At 33.7% G+C, this 20,937-nt stretch overlaps 3 protein-coding genes across 5 annotated transcripts; all 3 read right to left on the reverse strand.

Annotated features, from left to right (window-relative positions):
• Window positions 1-4,785: 4,785 nt before the first annotated feature.
• Window positions 4,786-8,407, reverse strand: LOC115959149 (probable LRR receptor-like serine/threonine-protein kinase At3g47570). 3 transcript variants are annotated; one of them, XM_031077463.1, is made up of 3 exons: window positions 8,012-8,407; window positions 7,336-7,605; window positions 4,786-5,660 (listed from the first exon to the last, which is right to left on the reverse strand). In XM_031077463.1, exons 1-3 carry the CDS (start codon window positions 8,226-8,228, stop codon window positions 5,581-5,583), a joined length of 567 nt encoding a protein of 188 aa, XP_030933323.1. In that variant the 5' UTR covers window positions 8,229-8,407; the 3' UTR covers window positions 4,786-5,580. The 3 variants fall into 3 exon arrangements, with proteins under 3 accessions (XP_030933323.1, XP_030933321.1, XP_030933322.1); XM_031077461.1 differs by having other exon boundaries at window positions 7,336-7,746; XM_031077462.1 differs by lacking the exon at window positions 4,786-5,660 and adding an exon at window positions 5,847-6,102 and having other exon boundaries at window positions 7,336-7,746.
• Window positions 8,408-8,703: 296 nt separating this feature from the next.
• On the reverse strand, window positions 8,704-10,513 carry LOC115961966 (probable LRR receptor-like serine/threonine-protein kinase At3g47570). Its single transcript, XM_031080850.1, has 2 exons — window positions 9,201-10,513; window positions 8,704-8,740 (listed from the first exon to the last, which is right to left on the reverse strand). Exons 1-2 carry the CDS (start codon window positions 10,511-10,513, stop codon window positions 8,704-8,706), a joined length of 1,350 nt encoding a protein of 449 aa, XP_030936710.1.
• Window positions 10,514-10,531: 18 nt separating this feature from the next.
• LOC115961967 (LRR receptor-like serine/threonine-protein kinase EFR) lies at window positions 10,532-19,125 on the reverse strand. The gene is made up of 2 exons (XM_031080851.1): window positions 18,924-19,125; window positions 10,532-11,631 (listed from the first exon to the last, which is right to left on the reverse strand). Exons 1-2 carry the CDS (start codon window positions 19,123-19,125, stop codon window positions 10,532-10,534), a joined length of 1,302 nt encoding a protein of 433 aa, XP_030936711.1.
• Window positions 19,126-20,937: the final 1,812 nt, after the last annotated feature.

The following is a 20,937-nucleotide window of genomic DNA, read 5'->3' on the forward strand; positions in this document are numbered from 1 at the left end:
CGCCCCAGTCTGTACGGGTAGCCGGATTTGCCCCTTTGGCGTAACAATCCTTCCCTCGAAGCTGAGAAGGGGGGAGTCATAAGCTGCCAAATCTTCTGGCTTCAGGTTCAGCCCCTTGTATAGATCAGGGTACATTATCTCTACTGCACTTCCCGAATCCACCAACACCCTTTTCACGTCGAAGCCCCCAATCCTCAGCGTGACCACCAAGGCATCATCGTGAGGTTGAATAGTTCCTCTCTTATCCTCATCCGAGAATTCCAGTATCAAAGAGCTTCCCTTTTTTAACCTTTTGGGTTCCCTTTGCCTGCCCTCGGAGGGGAGCCGATTGACAGCTAACACCCTGGGGATGGGTGGCCCCGTTCTTCCTGGTGCAGCGAGGATGACATGTATCGTCCCGGTGGGGGGTCTTAAGGACACGTCCTTTCGAGGCTCTTGTGTTGCTTGGCCGGGATGGCCACTCGATGGGTGCAGCAGGTGACGTAACTTTCCTTCTCGGACCAACTGATCTAGGTGATTCCATAGATTCCTGCAGTCCTCAGTAGTATGCCCATGGTCCTGATGATAGTGGCAGTACAGGTTCTGGTTACGTTTGGAAGGGTCTCTAGCCATCTTTCCCGGCCACCTGAAATAGGGCTCGTCCCTTACTTTCTTCAGTACCTGTTGTACTGGCTCTCTGAATACGGCATTCACTGTTTGCGGGTTGCTCTGCCCAGCCTGTCGAGAAAAATCTCTCCTCAGCTGACCAGGGTTGTGCCGTTCCGACCTGAAATCATTTGCCTTGGGGGGGATAACCTTCTCCTTTCCCCTCCCTTGCAGCTGATCTTCCTCCACTCTTTTGTACTTGTCGATCCTATCCCTCAACTGATCAACGTTGGCAACCGGTTTACCAGTGAGGGATTTCCTTAAGCCATGGTCGGGGGGGAGTCCGCTTTTGAATGTGCTGATAGCGACAGCATCATGGTTGTCATCCAGGTCGTTATACACTTCCCAGTATCTATCCGAGTATGCTTTCAGAGTCTCTCCCTCGTGCATGGATAAAGACAATAGCGAACCGAGGGGCCTGGGGACTCTGGTGTTGGTGATAAAGCGGGAGCAGAAATCCCGAGTGAGCTGCTTGTATGAGCTTACGGAATTTGTCTTCAGGCCGTTGAACCACCTCATCGCCATTGATCCCAAGCTGGACGGGAAGATTTTACACATAAGGGCTTCATTTTGCGAGTAGATCGCCATTTTTTGGTTAAATTGACTCACATGCTCTACCGGGTCTGCTCGACCGTTATAGATGGCGAATGCCGGTTGGTTGAACCGTCGAGGCAGCCTAGCCCCTTCAATTCTATACGTGAAGGGGGACCTTGAAACCTGGTCCAACGCCTTCTTCATGGCATCGTTTCCCGAACCCTTGCTGGACATGCTCTCATATTTCCGCACAGGGCGTGGTTCCTTTTCGTAGGAAAAGGTTTCACTTGGGGGGGTCCTTGACCTCCGTCGGTAACTCGCATCCTCCGCATTAGAGGACTCGTCTGAGTCTGAAGGAGATCGTTTTCGCTATACCCGTCGTAGCTTCCTCTTCAGATCATCTATCTCTCGCTGCATGGCCTGGTGACTATTTTGCCTTTGGGACACGTGACTACCTATCTGAGTGCGACTCTGGCTTGTCCGGATAGTATGCACACTTCCCTCACGATTTCCCCTGTGGCCTGGGTTGACGGGGTTATTTTGCCTCTGGGACTCGGCGGGTTGTGTCTGTTGGGAGTTAGCCTGGTGAGGATTCTCCTGGTGCGGACCTAGTTCTGCCATGCTTGACCGTTGCGCTAGCTGATGCCCTAGTTCTTCCCACAGACGGCGCCAATTGTGGTTGCACGATTTTCCTGACCCAAATTTTATTGATCAGGCCTTGGCCCAAAGCGCAACCCACAATAAATATTTGTAGAGGATGGGTCAAAGAACTTGGCCTCAGTAAGCCTATGCGGTCTGATACATGGACAGTATTGTTGCAGAAAATAAAAACACCAGAATGGATCTCATACGTGTGGCTCTATTTCTTTAGTTCCAAATACAGTTTCTCCATCCCTTTCTTTGAGGGACTCCACTACATTATATAGTTCCCCTCCTCTCATCTCAACCTTACACTTGTTGATCATCTAAGCATCTACTTGAGCACCTGTCCCATCAGACGCCCTCATCTCTCCCTTTGTGAGTTGCAGAGGCCAAGGTGGTACTGTTCAGGGGTCTTTTCCTCATTAATGCGGCCAAGAGGATGGTTGGGGCGCAATTAATGTGGTGGTGGCAGCTTTCCATGAGATATTTTGGATTTTATTCATTTTATATGTTGGGAGGATGAACTGAAATGGATGGGGAGAGTTCCTCGTCTGGGCTTCGTGATGTCCGAGGAGGAGTTACTCCTCGGACAGGTTTCCTTGGCGTTATTTGGATTGAGTAATGCTTCATATGTGGTTTCTCTTCGGACAGGACGCTCCTCGGACGGGCCTGGATTTGGAATAGCCCACTATTTTTGGGCCGGGCCCCACACTTACCTATGATTTATTATGTCACAAAAAAAGAATAATAAATTAACAATATTACCAACTGAAAAAAAAATAATAATAATAACAAAATTTGAATACAACCACTTCATTTTGGCGTACAATTAGAAGCTCAAGTGTCAAACCATTGTCATTATCCAGTTTGATTTCTATTTATACCTTCTTTTTATTTAATTTTTAAAAATAATTTGTTAGTTAGGAATGTGGATTAAAATCCAAAAAGTCTTTGTTGAAAAAAACCTAAAAGTTTTAATTGAGTTACAAGACTCTTAGCTTATTCTTTATGTCTGTGTTTTTGTTGTATTCTTTATGAATTTTTCCTACAAATTTCTGTTTTACCATTTATTAATTCTCTTCTATGGTGAAATTTATGCATCAAGCTTAAAACAGTTTAATCTATATTGAGTGTGTATGCGAAATTTGTCCCCCCAAATCACACGTTCACATAATCAATTCAAAGTTTGGCAGGAAACCAAAAAAAAAAAATGAAAGAAAGAAAGGGGGACCTAAGTGAGAAATTTGTTTTCCACAATTTATTGAATCCACCATTTTCAAATGCGCCTGGACCAACTTATATTGTTGGAAAATATTGCAAGTCTTATGAATTGTTGGAAAATATTGCAAGTCTTATGAATCAAAAAACAGCTAAAGTTTTCAGTGGCCAAAGACTAGAAAATAGAAATGGATTGAACCAATGTTAAGATGACTGAATAGTCATCTTATTAGTTATGTTAAGAATGAAAACACAATAATAAATAATTTTGGATACATCAAACTTATAAGTTATGGGTTTGATGACAATTGACTTTTCATGAAAAAGTAGAGTAATACTTCAGCTCTTTACCAGTATTTTCAGGAATCCAATGAAAGTTCAGAGGAAAATAATCTTTAGCAAATTTTTGGGGATTTGCAATCATAACCCTGTTGGGTTCAATAGAAAACAAGTTTTGGCAATATTGTTTTTTGACATAACTGGAAGTATTGGGATTTCTTGGAAGAGCAGTTTGAATAGGATGAGTAGTAGTGGCAACTGCATATGGATCATATGAGGATGCAAGAACAGTTGAATAATTGGGTTTAGGAACGGTACCAAGGATAGTAAAGCAACTAGCAACTTCAACTGGTGAAGCAGGTTCATGCTTAACCAATTGTTTACCAACATTTGTAGCAAGTTGTTTATCTTTTGATCTTCGGCTTGCCATTATGGCACTGTAAATTCACGAGTGAGAAAATCAGGGATAGAGTTTTGAAAACCTTTAATATATTCAATATCAAAAAAAAAAAAACACTTAAATTAATTTGCCATCTGGCAAAAATATGTTTTGAAGCAATGTTTTCAACATCTTTTTCTATAACATACTTAGCACTTTTACAATCAATACGTAGTAAAAACTTTTGGTTTAGTAAATCACTTTGAAATTTAGAAATGCATAGTACTATAGATAAAATTTTCTTTTTAATAGTACTGTAATTAATTTGTGCATAATTGGTAGGGATTTTGTAGTGTGCAGGTTAAATGTTTTTGCTTAGGTGAATGAACGTGATTATTGTGGTTTTCTTAACTTCCGTGATAGGTGTTAATGCATGCACAAAAATTTAAAATTTTAGATAAGACACATGGCACAAAATTAGCTATCCAATTTATAATTTAAATTATATTTTCTCTAGCTTTGATTTTAAATATATATAAAAATATATATATATATATATATAGATAATTAATTTTTTTTTTTTTTTAGAAACACACACACTTTAATAATTTATTATTATTACTATTATTTGCAAGTGAAAAAAATATGGATCAACCCTAAACCGAATGGACTTAATCCATCTGTAACCTATTTAGGATGACCTATTTATAGCCCAAACTTGTACAAGTCAAACTAAAGCCCAATCCACACCCATTTTCCATGACCATAATAGAGAGGGGGTTGCATAATAATTTAATTCTATAGGGTACTTCTTGTTTCTAAAAAAAAAAAAAAACTAAAACTTCATATATCATCTTTGTTGGGAAATTTAGATCTTAGTTGATAGAATTAACAAGTTTTAAACGCAAGTTGTTAATTAGATCTATTGTGAATAAACCTTGTTCAAATAAACAAAATCAATATCAAGTCAAAATCATGCACAGCTAAATAGTAAATAAGACAAGATATGATAACCCAGGAAAACTAATGAAACAAACTAGTTTCACAATAAAAAATCTGGAGGGAAACCTTCCCAAAAAGCAATCTACTATAATAAAGAGAAGTTTCAGATCTAGTACAAAACTTTTGTCTTTAGACTCTACAATTTCAATAGATGAACTTACAGCAGAAACTTTCTCCGCTTCAGAACTTCTTAACTCTCCAATATATGAATGCTCCACCCACAATCACAATTGAAACCTCCAACTGACTTCAAGAACCTCTTGACGGTTTTCTTCACAGTAGCAAGTCTGTGGTGGTTGCTATAACTTTAGCTTCTTCACCAACATAATCTTCAGATCTACTTTGAAACTCTTTGGTTTGGTGAAAGAGAGAAACTTCGTTACAAAATCCTAGCCTCATAAATGAAGTGTTTCTCTCTCTAAAAAGCGTTCTAATAGATGGCTTATAATGTTCTTATAATAAACGAATCTCAATTTGGGCTTCAAACGAATAACTTATGGGCTTTTTTGCGTTGTTGATTTTTGTTGATGTACATCGCTCAATCGATCGAGCTTGTGTTGAGGAGGCAGTAAGTTTCTAGCTTCTATCGAGGAAGTATCGAGCTGCTATTGAGGTACATGCTGAAAATGTGCTGGAAATGTGTTTTTCTTGAGCTTTTCTTGAGCAAACTTTGTGTGTTCAACTTAGTCTTCAATTACAACTTTAAGACACATCAAAACTCAATAAAAGACACATAATTTGACATGGTTTGACAATACCAAAACACATAACCTTAACAATCTCCCCTTTGTCAATCTATGACAAAACCTCAAGTACAAAAGTAAGTCCAATACATTAATAACTCGAATATAATGAATGAACCCTTATTCAAATAAACTAGCCTATCTAAAAACTACTAGTCCTAAGAAATCATAGCACGAACTAAGATTGACTGTTTTGATTAGCTCCATATCTGTCTTTCCTTAAAGCACCTAACAAACGTGTTATGCGCACCATGTGAAAGACAATGACAGATAATAAACAAGTAAAGTGCATTTTGTCATAAAATATGCCAATTATATATATATATATATATATATATATATATATATATATGTCAACCTAACCATCTCTAAAATTTATTGAGCATGTAAATTCTATAGGATCCTTATTGTGAATAGCTTTTGCAATAAATATTATTCAATAGTACATTAAAGCAGTATATCATAAACAAGCTTGATACATATTACTCAAAGTTAATTAATGAAGAAAATTTTACAAGCTTGATATCGAAGGGAAAAAAAACACAAACAACATGATTGCTATGGGATCGATATAGGGTAGATAAGTTGCTGCAATGCTGTATATCATAAACTGGAAAACCTTGTGGACAACCTTGATAAGAAGTCATCATCCTTGTTCACCTATGATGGGGGAAGAGAATTTCAACATATTATAATTAACAAGTTTAGGATTTAAAAAAATTACAGTATGCCAGATGAAGTTTTCCCTAAAGTAAAAAATAATTCAAATATTCATTATCAATAACTTAACTTGCAAATTAAACTTTCAATTTTGTTTTTACTAGTAAGAAAATTCATGACGCAAGAATGTCCATTTGTGGAATGAAAAATCTCAACTAGCTCAATATTTGTTGAATTGGTATCAATTTACTTAGATTTATTTAGACTTCCTCAAATCAGTTGTGAAGTCAGAAAAATTTACTTTGAGGGGTCATGGTTAACTTTAATCTTATATATTAGTTATGAATTGAATTCTATTACTCTGGAGTCTGGAATAAAAGAGTAAATATCACAAAACCATATGATATTTATTGTCAAAATAAAGTTTATTTTATATAAACTTATTGAACTATGATTAATTACTTTACAAAAAATTTTACAATGTGTTTTGTTATTCTAACAAAATTATTTTTTGGTATGATATTTAAGTGGTTATGATAAATAAATAAAATGCAATTATATCTCTCCAACTTGGACTATTTTTAATTACACTCCATATTATTTTAATCCGAATGTGGTGTTTATATAGCATCAAAACCATGTGGCTCGGGATTGTTTTAAAGGATAGGGACCAAATATGTAGCTTATCTTTTTTTTTTCTTTTTTTTTGTATTGTTTATATATATACTTATAGAAACAAGAATATTGGGAAAAAAAAAATAAAAGAATTTTTTTTTTTCTACCATGTATAATAAAAAATCATAAAACATTTTGGGGGCCTCATTAAATCTTATGCCCTCGATAGAGACCTCTACATGTAGAGTAATAAGATGTAGAGCCAATTTCTTGTCTTCAACGACAAAATTCACCAAATAGAAAATAGATTTCAATGGCATATTATGTGTTTAGGTATCATAGAAAGGTTCTTCTAAAGAAAAAAGGTATCATAGAAAGGTAATTGGGCTTATTCTCATACTAAGTATAACACAAAGAGTTTATAAAATTTCAAGTGGCATCAATCTTTTCAGCTTTGCTAGAATTAAAAAAAAATACTAACATAAAGGCATTTCACTACTAATTGCTATATGAATGTCCCTTTCTTCCCTTAAAACATTTGGAGTGCAAATTAGATCATGCAGTGATTAGAGGATATGCTATCAAATTATAACATTTACCAAGACAAACAAAATTTACCTGTGGCTTGAATCCTTTGTCTGTGTATATTAGTTCCAAGAAATTTTTTTCGAATTGAGTGTAGCTCAATTATCACAACACCCATGTTCATCCTTTCTCTTGGAAATTCAACAGAACAAGCAACTCCAATTTCAAGTATAAAAATCAAGCATTCTAGTCTCTTCGGACTTCCAATTTGGCTTTCATTGCAAGTAATGTTATTCACTCTGTTCTCTCCTCTTTCACAAAGAAGGATAGGATCTATAATGTCAATTACTCGTTCCGACAGGGCTGCTTTAACAAAATCATGAAGGTTTAAGCTATCTTGAAAAATGTTATCAGTTGGTTTTTTTCCCGTGAACATCTCTAACAATAATATGCCATAACTATATACATCACCATTTATTGACACCTTGTTTCCCATTCCATACTCTGAAATACACATAACAAATATGTAATATGTACATAGTTTTGTATCAAATGAAAAATGGGAAAGATATATAACTTAGTGGTATTAAAGGAGCTTTTACAATGGTATGTAATAAGAATTAAAATAAGTAAGTGAAATTTTTTGTTATATAAGATTCTATCTTCTAAATACAACACATCCTTCCTTTTTGAAATTGTTTTTTCAAGCTTTAAAATATAGTAAAAAACTAAAAAAAAGAGGAAAACAATTAAATTTAAAAAAAGATACCTGGAGGAGTATAACCAACTGTTCCTCTTACTCCAATAGAGCTTGATTGGTTAATAGAAGAATCTTGGATAGCATTAAAAAGGAATCTTGCCAAGCCAAAGTCACCTACATGTCCAATCATATCATCATCAATAAGGACATTCCTAGGCTTGAGATCACAATGAACGATTGGTGTTTGGCAATGATGATGAAGATAATCCAATGCATTAGCAACCATGGTTTTCAAACCCGGACCGGACCGTACAGTCCGACCGAAAAAACCTCGAACCGCTCTTTTTTGCGGTTCTTTTAGCTTCAAAAACCGTTCAATGCAAAAAAAATAGGAACCCGTGTGAACCACGGTCAGACCTCACGGTTTTGAGAACCGTGATCAGACCGCTTCTCACGGTTCTCTACTTCCCTTTGATCTGAACCTTTAAAAAAAAAAAAAAAAAAAAAAAAACACAGAAAAACGGATCCTCATCAACCAAACCATACTGAGCTTTGGGCCGATTGAACGAGCCGATGCCAACGAACGGAACTTGATGACCTTTCCGACGCCAGTGCGGTGACACAGTCGGAGTTGATTTTCAAAACCGACCAATATATAGAAATAAAATTAAGGGAAAAAAGAGAAAAACGTCCTTAATAAATTACTAGAAGGAAATCCTACTTATGCCCCCCAACACAGAAGGTAATATTTTCTTGGTAGATTACATCTTAGCGTCGCCGTTGATGCTTCTTCCGTATCTGCAGAAGAGAGAGCAGAGTTAAGCTTAGAAACTGACGAAGAGAAAAGAAAAGAATGAAAACTGAAAAGTAGAGAAGAATGAAGTAATTAGATAAGATTAAAAGAAAGTGGAGGTAGGTGGGCATTAAAGGAAAGTGGGGGTAGGTGGAGGTAATCAGATGGCAATGCCACGTTTTGATTTCTTAGTTAGTCAATTTTTTTTTTTTTTTTAGTTTTATAAAAATTAGAGTGCCACGTTGATCTAAAAAATATAAAAACAGAAAATCACTACACTTTTTTTGATAATAAGTCCACAGTTAACCAAAAAAAAATATATATATATTAAGAATACTCCTCTTTTAAGTTTAATTAATTTATTTATATTTTAAATAATTATTAAATTAATTATGACGTCATCACGGTTCGACCTTGGTTCGACCTTAAAAACTTTGAACCTCTTCCTTTTATGGTTCAATGAACGGTCCGGGTCTGAAAACTTTGTTAGCAACATCAATGGCAATATTCAACCATTGAAGAAGACTCAAATTTCTTGGTTCCTCAAGAGTCTCATTTATTATTGGAGTTGGATGCAGCCATTCATCTAGGTTTCCATTTCCCATGAACTCCATTACCAAAGCCTTAAAATCATGGCCTTGATAGTCAATACTAGAACATGATGTGAGGACCTTTACAAGATTTCGATGTCTAATATTTCGTAAAGCCTCACATTCTATTTTGAAACTTTTGGAAGCTCCACGATGCAAAAGGTTAAAAACCTTAATAGCAACCATATGTCTACCTTCATCAAGAATCCCTTTATACACGTACCCAAAGCTAACCACACCAATTAAATTGGTAGAAGAGAACCCATTGGTTGCCTTTAGGAGACTTTGGTAAGAGAGATTCGAAAGAAAATTTCCTAAGTCACTTGAGATATTTTCTTTTCTTTTCTTTCTTAAACAAAAAAGAAGTAGAAGTGACAAAACCAAAGATACTCCAATAAGCCCAGAAAATATAGAGATCATTAATTTCAAGGTAAGGGTCAACTTTTTCTTTTTGGATTTTTCATATTTGCATTTAGGAAGTTGAAACTTAGGCATGCCCCCACAAAGCTTATCATTTCCTCTAATTGAAGTTGCACTCATGTTCTTGAAAACTCCGTCTATTGGTACCTCACCCTCAAAATGGTTGTAAGATAGATTCAAAAATTGCAAAAAGACAAAGTTCTCCAAAATTTTTGGAATCTCTCCAGACAAATTATTGTTAGAAAGATCTAGAGATCTAAGGCCTCTTAATGATGCCAAAGATGGTGGAATAATCCCTTGAAAGTGATTTCTTCTCATAGCTAGAAATTCCAACTTTACGCAACTACCCAAACTTTCTGGAATTTTACCAAACAACATGTTTTCTGAAATATCCAAATATTCTAAATTTTTGAAATTCCCTAATTCCATGGGAAGGACACCAGTAAATTGGTTGGCAGACAAATCTAGCCTAATTGGTGAGAATGAAAGACCAATGACCTGTGGGGATATCAAACCACTGAGATTGTTATTAGAAAGAAACAAATTGATCAAATTTTGGCACTTGCCTATGCTAAGAGGGATTTTGCCTTGAAGATTATTCTTGTATAAATACAAGTCTGTCAAGATGGTTAAATTTCCAAAAGAAAATGGAATGTTCCCAGATAAATTGTTTGCATTTAGTGCCAAAAATTGTAGCTTCTGAGACTTTCCAATTTCAGAGGGAATATTACTTGATAATTTGTTCTGCCACATATCAAGTCTCTCCATGTTGATCAAATTTCCTATTTAGGTAGGAATCTTTCCGTATATTTTATTAGCATCTAGAAGCAACCAAGCAAGGCTAGTTGACAAATTGCCAATGCATTTGGGCAACTCTCCCCCAAATTTATTGATATTTAAAGACAATACGGTCAAATAGGTGGTATTTGTCAATGAACAGATAAAATTCAAGTCATTTGCCCCTCCATTTCCAAGATTGTTACCGGTAATGGTAAATCTTGAAAATCTATTAAGCTTCTCCAAAGAAGGAACTTTTCCCCTTAGTTTATTATCATTCAATGTAAGTGTATCTAGATTTGAGGCATTAGAAATTGAAACTGGGATAGATCCAGTAAATCGGTTGTTGCCAATGTATAATAGTTTGATATTTGGAAGAGTGAGACCTATGTCTGATGGAAGATGCCCCTGGATTTGGTTGTCTGCTATATCGAACATGTTTATTGAAGAAATATTGAAGATTGAGTGAGGAATTTTTCCAAACAACTTATTTGCACCCAGACCAAGTAGTTCAAGCTTGGTCAACTGGCCCAAAGAATCTGGGATAACCCCATGCAAGTTATTATATGTTGAAACAAACAGTTCTAGAAACGATAAGTTTCCAAAAGAAGGTGGGATTCTTCCTATCAGATTATTGGTGCTCAGAGAAAAAACTCGAAGCTTTGACATGGTGCCAAGCATTACAGGGATTTCTCCCGTCAAAAGGTTGCCACCGACACGAAGGTATTCAAGGCTAGGGCAATTGGATATATTGCTTGGAATTTTGCCACTAAAAGTGTTATTGGACAATAGTAAGAACTGCAATCTGCGTAACCGACCAATTTCTAGAGGGATTTCATCATGAAAACTATTGTTTTGGAGGGTAAGAATTCTCAAAAAACTTAAATTTCCAACATGTGGTGATATAGAACCTACCAGTTTTGAAGATTGTAGGTCCAACATGGTGACCCTCTGGTGTCGTCGACCACAAGTGACACCTCGCCATCGACAAAAGTGGAAGCTGTCATTCCAAGAGCTCATAACCCGGAAAGGGTCATTAATGATCTTGGCTTTGAACTCAAGCAATGCCAATCGGTCCGTCTCATTATTCCCGCCAGCTACAGAGGTGACTAAAAAGCCACACCCCCAGAAAAAAATAAAGGCACGCATACAAAAGGATGGTGGAGCTGAACTCAACTGAGAAAGCTCCATGCAAGGTCAAGCTTGGTACGATTGGGTGGGTATTAGACTATTAGTTTGTGGAAACAAAACAAAGGGTTTGATTTCGCTGCTTAGCGCTCAAGGAAAAGCACACATATACACATATAGTTGAAGATTGGAAGGGAACGAACTTAGCATGTAATGGTCACATCACATAGTACCGCTAATAATTTTTTCTTTTGACAATTAGCACCACTAATAATAATGACAAAGACTAAAACACAAATTCCTTCGATGTATATGTTTTTGAGCAACAAAAAATTGGGGGTGTTTAGTTTTGTTATTTAAACAACAGTTTTCAATATTAAAATGATATTATATGTATTTTAACATATATTTTTATTCATATATATCTCCACAAAACAACAACATTATTAGAATTTTTTTTATCAAACTAGCTTTGTTAAGCACTTAAGCATATATACCTCCCTTTATTTACGCTGTTGAATTTATTCTAGATAGTTTTATGTTTAAAGAGATCCACATGTGGACATAATTTTGTCAATTTACAACATGGTACATTATTATAATTTACAAGATTGTAAATGCCAACTTCAATACATATACAATTTCAGACTGATCTTCTTCTCAAAAAAAAAAAAAAAAAAAATTGTTCTCTGTTTTCAAAATAACATTGAATAATAAATAATAGGAGTAGAGAAAATAATAAGAAATCGATACTGATTAGAGCTGAGCAAAGACCTGGAAAACCTGACTCAATCACCCTATCCAACCTGACCAAAAGGTCTTGGGCGGGTTTAAACTGCTTCGGATTTCAAGTCAGTCTCGGATTTAGCCAACTTTAACTGACCCACCCAACCTAAGAGAGGGGGTGAAAAAAATCACTAATTAGATTCATCAATCTGAAAATTTTATAAGTTATGGCAGAAACTTTTAACTTTCATGAAGAATGATATTCTCCATGATTGCAAATTTACTAGGTTCATAACTTCTATGTTAATAATGTCATAATATTTATTTATTTTTCTCAAAAAAAAATTTTTTATTTTTTATTTTACATTTTTATGTATTTCTTTTACCCCATATTGGTATTTAAATTCTCAAATAAAAAATCTATAAAAATGTTTTTATTAATTTATAGATTTTTTTTATGTTTGATAGCCTTTTTTAAAAAAAAAAAAACTTAATTTCCTTTTTTTTTAAAAAAAAAATTGTTAGATAAATTTTATAGTTGCTTAGTTGGTCAAGCACTCCCAAGAAATAATTATATATATATATATATATATATATAAATTAAAAGATAAAGCAAAGACAAAATCCAATTAGATTTCAAATTAAAATTCAATTAGAATCTAATTTTGCGCTATGTTTTTCATCTAATCTAATTTATTAAATGTGCCAAGTTAAATATTAATTAAGTCCAAAAATTGGAATTCAATTAGAGTTTACTTTTGTGTCATATATCTCATCTAATGTAAATTTTTTAATATTTGTACCAAGTGAGTTAATTCAATATAGAAAACGAGGAGTTCAATATAAATAAACCATAAAAAACATATATATATATATATATATGACCAATACTTAGAGAAAATTTAATTAGATTCAAAATTGAATTTTGCTTTTATTAGCTTTCCATACAAATTAAATTATTTAGATTTTACTGTTAATTTTTCTCTGAACTAAAATGAGCATATTTTTTATACTGGACATGATACGATACAGAACTTTGTGCATACGATACGATATGAATCGTACAATACGTATTGATACTGACAACTATGCTAGGAATAAACAAAATATAACCAAAAAAATTGGAGAAATTTTTTTATGGTTTAGACTTATTGTCAAAATTACAAGTTATCAAAGAACTTTTACAAATAGAGAAAAACACTATTGAAAAAAGAGTAGAATAATTCTTTTCAAAAGGTATATATTGCTTATAGAATTTCATTGATGTATATTACCTATTACAGGTGCTATATAAAAATAATTTTTTTTAAATTAAAATTGATAAAATTTTATATAAGAATTACTATGTCACAGAAAAGACTAATAAATTAACTATATTATTAATCGAAAAAAAAGTTTAATCTATAACGAGGGTATATGCATGACTGGACGAAATTTGTCCCTGCATTATTACACATTCATATAATAAATTCTAACTTGGCAAGAAACCAAAAAAACAAAAAAGTAGACCTATATACGTGAGCTATTTGTTTTCCTAACATACCCATTGATGAATCCACCAATTTCAACTGCACCTGGACCTACTTATTGTTGGAAGCTATTGCAATTCTGTTGAATCAGAAACAGTTGAAGTGTTCTGTGGGCAAAGACTTGGTGCAACATCGAGATGGACAGGTCTTCGTGGTCTTGTCATTTCTCTTTGCTTTGCCACCGTAAGTTACGCTGACGGCTGACAAAGACTAGAAATAGCTTGAAGATTCGAAGCAATCTTAGGAAGACTAAGAAGAAGTCCTTGCACTGCTGAATCACGAGTGTGAAATTCTTTTTTTGAGAAACAGATACACACATATACAAGGGAGAGAGAAACGAGAGTGGAATTTTGGTATTAAAAATGTAGTACCATTAATAACAAGTCAAGGAGTAAAATGCAAGCAAGGATTAACAACACACTATTTGTTAATGTTACAAGATTTTTTTAAAAAAAAAAGTTTTGTTGCTAAAAAAAAAAATGTTTTGTTGGATGCTTTTTCTTATTTTATGCCATATTCAAATGTGGATTACGTCATTACATTATATCTTGTATATTTTTTATACTTACAAAATTAATAACTATCTCATGTTTCAAATGATTAAATATCAATTTGTTACATTAATATTATAAAAAAAAAAAATGAAAATTTTTATGTCTACGGACATTGCCTAGACTTATGATGTGGTTGTAAATCTACATATAAAGTCAAAGTTGTCATAAGGACAGAGCCAGGACTTGAAATTAAGGGGTGCAATTTTATTGTTAGCTGCATGTGGTGGCTTTGGCATTCGGCTGTACTGGTTAGCCGACAAAAGTTTTCTTTTATTATTATTATTATTATTATTTTTATGTGTGTAGAGCGTGTTTTTTGTTGGTAAGGATAAAATTATTTTGTTTCAAGTTTTTTGAAGGGCTAAGTTGTTTGTTTTTAGTAAAATTGGTTGATTAGTCTCAAATTTTTTTTAGCTTTGCTACCGCCTATCGGTAATTTTTGTTGTTGGGCTAATATTTTGGGCTTGTATATATATATATATATATATATAGATTTTAAATCTATAAATTTTTTTATGGACTTTGAAAGATGGAAAATACTAGATTAGTAAGTAAAAATATAATGTAAGTGGTAGACTCAGATGCAAATCAGTAAGAATTTTCTACCTCAATAGTTTGTAAAAATGTTCTAAAAAAATTTGTAGTTGCAACATTTCTCTTATAATGATCAATAAGATAGACAAAATGTAATTTTATTGAACAAAATTGCTAAAATTAGTACCTAGATGTATAGGTATATAATTATATTATTTTAAAAAAAAATTTGGGGGGAGGGGGGCATTGCCCCCCCTAGTCCATGAATGGCTCTGTCCATGAAAGTTGAGAAAATTCAATTAGATTCTCAATTTTGCACTACATGGCAATTTATTTATTTATTTTAAACAAGTGAGTTATTGGGTTCAAAATTCAAATAGATTATCCATAGTTTTGATCTACAATCCCTAGATACAAACTCTCTCTCTCTCTCTCTCTCTCTCTCTCTCTCGTGCCCGTTGATTTCTAAAGGGTTTTTTTTTTTTTTTAACCTTCTTCATGCTTATCTACAAAGGTTGTCCATCTTCCCATCAAATACAAATACCTAATATTTCTCCATCTCTTACCTCTTTCAAGTGCCAAAGGTCTCCAAAACACTAAATCTCTACTCCATTTTAAATTATTACACATTACTATTGCTAATAGAAAAAGAAATAGTCTCCGAAAACCCAAAACATGACTCAAATATTATTACCAAAAAAAAAAAAACTAACTAACTAAACTACTTTAATTCGACACACTCTATTTATATTTTTTTTCCTCTCCTTTAAGAAAATAATATTAATAACATTTAACAAATTTTGTGCATTGCACAAGTTACAAGTTACATGCCAGTAAGCTATGAAGTATAAAGTACATTTACACCTTTTAAGTTGGGGATGACTTCTAAATTGGTCTCATAATTAAAGAAATATGAAATATACATTCTCAAGTATGACATTGATGCCAATATACTCTTTCCATCATGCTTGGACACAAATTCACGATACAATATAGAACTTTTTGTATACAGTACGATATGAATCGTACAATACGTATCGATACTGACAACTATGCTAGGAATAAGCAAAATATAACAAAAAAAATTGGAGAAAATTTTTTACGGTTTAGACTTATTGTCAAAATTACAAGTTACCAACGAACTTTTACAAATAGAGAAAAACACTCTATTGAAAAAAGAGTAGAATAATTCTTTTCAAAAGGTATATATTGCTTATAGAATTTCATTGATGTACCTATTACAGGTGCTATAGAAAAATAAATTTTTTTAAATTAAAATTGATAAAATTTTATATAAGAATTACTATGTCACAGAAAAGACTAATAAATTGACTATATATTAATCGAAAAAAAAGTTTAATCTATAACGAGTGTATATGCATGACTGGACGAAATTTGTCCCTGCATTATTACACATTCATATAATAAATTCTAACTTGGCAAGAAACCAAAAAAACAAAAAAGTAGACCTATAAACGTGAGCTATTTGTTTTCCTATCATATCCATTGATGAATCCACCAATTTCAACTGCACCTGGACCTACTTATTGTTGGAAGCTATTGCAATTCTGTTGAATCAGAAACAGTTGCAGTGTTCTGTGGGAAAAGACTTGGTGCAACATCGAGATGGACAGGTCTTCACGGTCTTGTCATTTCTCTTTGCTTTGCCACCATTGGTTACGCCGACAAAGACTAGAAATAGCTTGAAGATTCGAAGCAATCTTAGGAAGACTAAGAAGAAGTCCTTGCACTGCTCAATCACGAGTGTGAAATTCTTTTTTTGAGAAACAGATACACACATATACAAAGGAGAGAGAAACGAGTGTGGAATTTTGGTATTGAAAATGTAGTACCATTAATAACAAGTCAAGGAGTAAAATGCAAGCAAGGATTAACAACACACTATTTTTAATGTTACACAATTTTTTTTTTTTTTAAAGAAGTTTTGTTGTTAAGTTTTGTTGGATACTTTTTCTTATTTTATGCCATATCCAAATGTGGATTACGTCATTACATTATATCATGTATATTTTTTATACTTACAAAATTAATAACTATCTCATGTTTCAAATGATTAAATATCAATTTGTCACATTAATATTGTAAAAAAATTGAAATTTTTTATGTTTATGGACATTGCCTAGACTTATGATGTGGTTGTAAATCTACATATAAAGCCAAAGTTGAGAAAATTCAATTAGATTCTCAATTTTGCGTTATATGACAATTTAAATTTTTTTTAATCAAATAAGTTATTGGGTTCAAAATTCAAATATATTATCCATAGTTTTGATCTACAATCCCTAGAAACAAATTTTCTCTTTCTCTCTTGTGCCCATTGATCTCTAAAGGGATTTTTTTTTTTTTTTTTAAACCTTCTTCATGCTTATCTACAAAGGTTGTCCATCTTCCCATCAAATACAAATACCTAATATTTCTCCATCTCTTACCTCTTTCAAGTGCCAAAGTTCTCCAAAACAGTAAATCTCTACTCCATTTTAAATTATAACACATTACTATTGCTAATAGAATAAGAAATAGTCTCCGAAAACCCAAAACACAACTCAAATATTATTACCCAAAAAAAAAAAAGACTAAACTACTTTAATTCAACATACTCTATTTGTATATTTTTTTTCTCTCTTTAGGAAAATAATATTAATAACATTTAACAAATTTTGCGCATTGCACAAGTTACAAGTTACATGCTAGTAAGCTATAAAGTATAAAGTACATTTACACCTTCTAAGTTGGGGATGACTTCTAAATTGGTCTCACGACTATAGAAATTTGCAATTTACATTCTCAAGTATGACATTGATGTCATTATACTCTTTCCATCATGCTTGGATACAAATTCACATTTAATCCACCTACAAAAAAAACATTATTTTTACCCAAAAATAAATAAATAACACATAAGAAGATAGAAAATAATTTTTTAAAAAATACATTAAAGAAAAAAAAAAAAAAAGAGTTCCTCCCTCAATATAGACGATTATTAATGGTTTCCAACTTCCTGATGACACCCACATCAACATTCAACAATAAATAAATATATATATATATATATATATATATATATATATATATATATCTGACCTAAAGACCACACACATCCCAAGTTCATCACATCTCTAGTCAAAACATTTCAACATATATACCCAATCAAAAATAACTTCTTCTTTTCTTTTCTTTTCTTTTTTTTTTTTTTTTTTTGTTTTTTTTTTTGTTTGTTTGTAATTTGATTCTTATGATAAGAGATGGGAGATTTGAATATTAGATTTTGACACATTAGAAGTATCAACCAGTTAAACTATAAAACTCTTAACAAATAACATTCATTTAGTATTAACAAACTATAAACACAAAAAAAATAAATAAATAAAAAACAAAAAAAACAAAATAATTGTTTCTTAATAGATTACAATGCATTTATTGTTGCTCAAATTAATTACTTTGCTAGGTAAAAAATAATACAAGAAAATAAAAAATTCAAAGTCAATTGTACTTACGATTAAGATTATTGTTAAGATTAATTATTATTACTAAATTAATTATTTATGTCTAGTAATGTTCTTTGTCTTTTTAATATAAAGATGATATCCAAAAAACAAATGCTCAACTAACTTCATTAAATATTCAGCAAGTCACCGACCATTAGATAAAGGCAATCAATAAAATGCTCAACTAACCATTAGCAATTAGTAATTATCCAACTTTATTTTTTTTGAAAACGAAAAATTCATTTATTCATTAAGATGTAAAGAATCTTGGTACAAAGCAGTCACAGAAAGTGATGGTGAGTCCTCCAACCAATACATTTCATCAAAGATATTCCTAGCATATTGAGCCAACGAATGTGCTACCATATTTTCTCCCTTCTAACCCAACTAATGGAAGCCGAGTGCAGCCTATCAAGATAGCTACAAATGTCTTCATATATGTGTCCCAACAGAGATTTATTAGCTAAAGGAATCGAGATTGCCCTCATCACGTTCGCACTGTCACCCTCAATCACTAACTCTGAAAAACTAGCTTCAACAGTGAATTCTATCGCCTTTCTGCATGCTAAGACTTCAGCTTCTTCACTATCATTCACATAGGGTCCCTTAACAGACATGCCAGCCATTACCTCGCCAGCAGCATTTCGAATAATTGCCCCAAAACCAGAGCATTTCAGGTCTGAAAATACAGCTGCATCGAACTTTATTTAAATGTTATATTCTACACTTTAGTTACTCTATTCATTCTCCTCAAAAAAAAAAAATATATAGTGACCGGATCAGTTCCAATTTAGGTTTTTTTGTTTTGAATTTTTGGAAAAATATTGACCAAAAAAATATTTTGACTAAATGAATATGATGGGTTTTAGGAAATGTTTGGTCTTACATATACTGTTCGTTTAATTTTGTTAATGGATTGTTGTTATTGGGCCTTTTTTTGGGTTTGGTTTAAGGAGGCGAAGGACAATATCAGGGGACGCCATCAGCTTTATTGGGCCGAATTCTAAAATAGGCCTACACAGTAAAAGGGATTTTTGAAAAGCTAAGTGGCCATGGTCCCGCTGTGGCTCTGTCCCTGTCAGTTGCCATACTTATTTCTATGTTTGGAAAAAATACGAATTAAAGAATAGCTCCCACAATACCAAATAAAAGCCATCTATTTTGCCACACCTAAATCTGTTGCCTCATCCTTCAAATTCAACTATAAACCCTTCCACTCTTCCCGTATTAATGCGGGATGCGGAAATGACAAGAAACAGAACATGATAGGGACCAACAAGTTCTATCTAGAATTGGGAATTAGAGAAGAAGAAAAGAGAGATAACAAGAATGGAATTGTCTTGTTACTTTCTGGATGATGTTACAATCTTTATAGCTCCCCAGTATATGCATTACAATATGATACAATCAATACCCACACTAACTTCCTGACAGCTCATCTAATTGCTTTTCCCTCCAACTTAGCAACTAACCCTTATTCCCTCCAATCAGTAACTAACTAACTAAAATACCTTACTAACCAATACCTATCAATAACCCCCAATCAAAACACCTTGCCCTCAAGGTGAGGGAATTGATGCTGCAAGTTATAGAGAGACTCCTAAGTAGCAAGGTCCTGATCTTGACCTTGCCACTGGACTAAGACTTCAGTAATGAGTCTGTTTTTGAGCTGTTTAGACCTATGTTGTAAGATAGCAATAGGTTTTGGTTGCAAGAAACTAGTAGAATCCACGGGAGGAAGAGTAGGAATAAGTGTGATTTGGGCACCCAGCTTCTTCTTAATAAAAGAAACATGAAAGACAAGATGGAGAAGACAATCAGAAGGAAGAGCTAGCCTTTTTTTTTTTGAGAAAGAAGACTACTATTTTATTGAAAACAGATCAGCCCGGATCAACAAAGAGTACATCATATAGGTGTGGTGGAATATCCTCCACCCACACCAACAAACCTCTAACATGTCTAGCATGTTTAGCTAGGTTGTGGGCAACTCTATTACCACTTCTACGAATATGTGAGAAAGCAATACAATTACTGGTAACTAGAGTGGATTTTGCAGACTCAAGAATATGGCCAAATGTTGACAGGGAAGCTTCTGTGTTTCGGAGGGTGTTTATCACAACTTCCGAATCTCCCTCAAGTATAAACTCAGTGATCCCAAGTTCCTGTGCAAAGGTCATCGCTCTCGCAGCAGCCATGGCTTCCACAATAACTGGTGCGAATGGTAACGGTGCTTGTTCAGAAAGTGAGGCAATGGCATTTCCATGGCTGTCGCGGACTACCACACCCAAACCCACCTTGCCCAACTCCGAAAAAGTGGCCCCGTCAAAGTTTAGTTTAAGACAGCTTTCCGGAGGAGGATGCCACTGGACACTGTGCTGAGAACGTGTAGCTGCTGCGTGGTTTGTGAGGGCGCATTGGGACTGTTGGAAAGTAGCAAG

Source organism: Quercus lobata, chromosome 9 (assembly GCF_001633185.2).
Source record: "Quercus lobata isolate SW786 chromosome 9, ValleyOak3.0 Primary Assembly, whole genome shotgun sequence".
Taxonomy (NCBI): domain Eukaryota; kingdom Viridiplantae; phylum Streptophyta; class Magnoliopsida; order Fagales; family Fagaceae; genus Quercus; species Quercus lobata.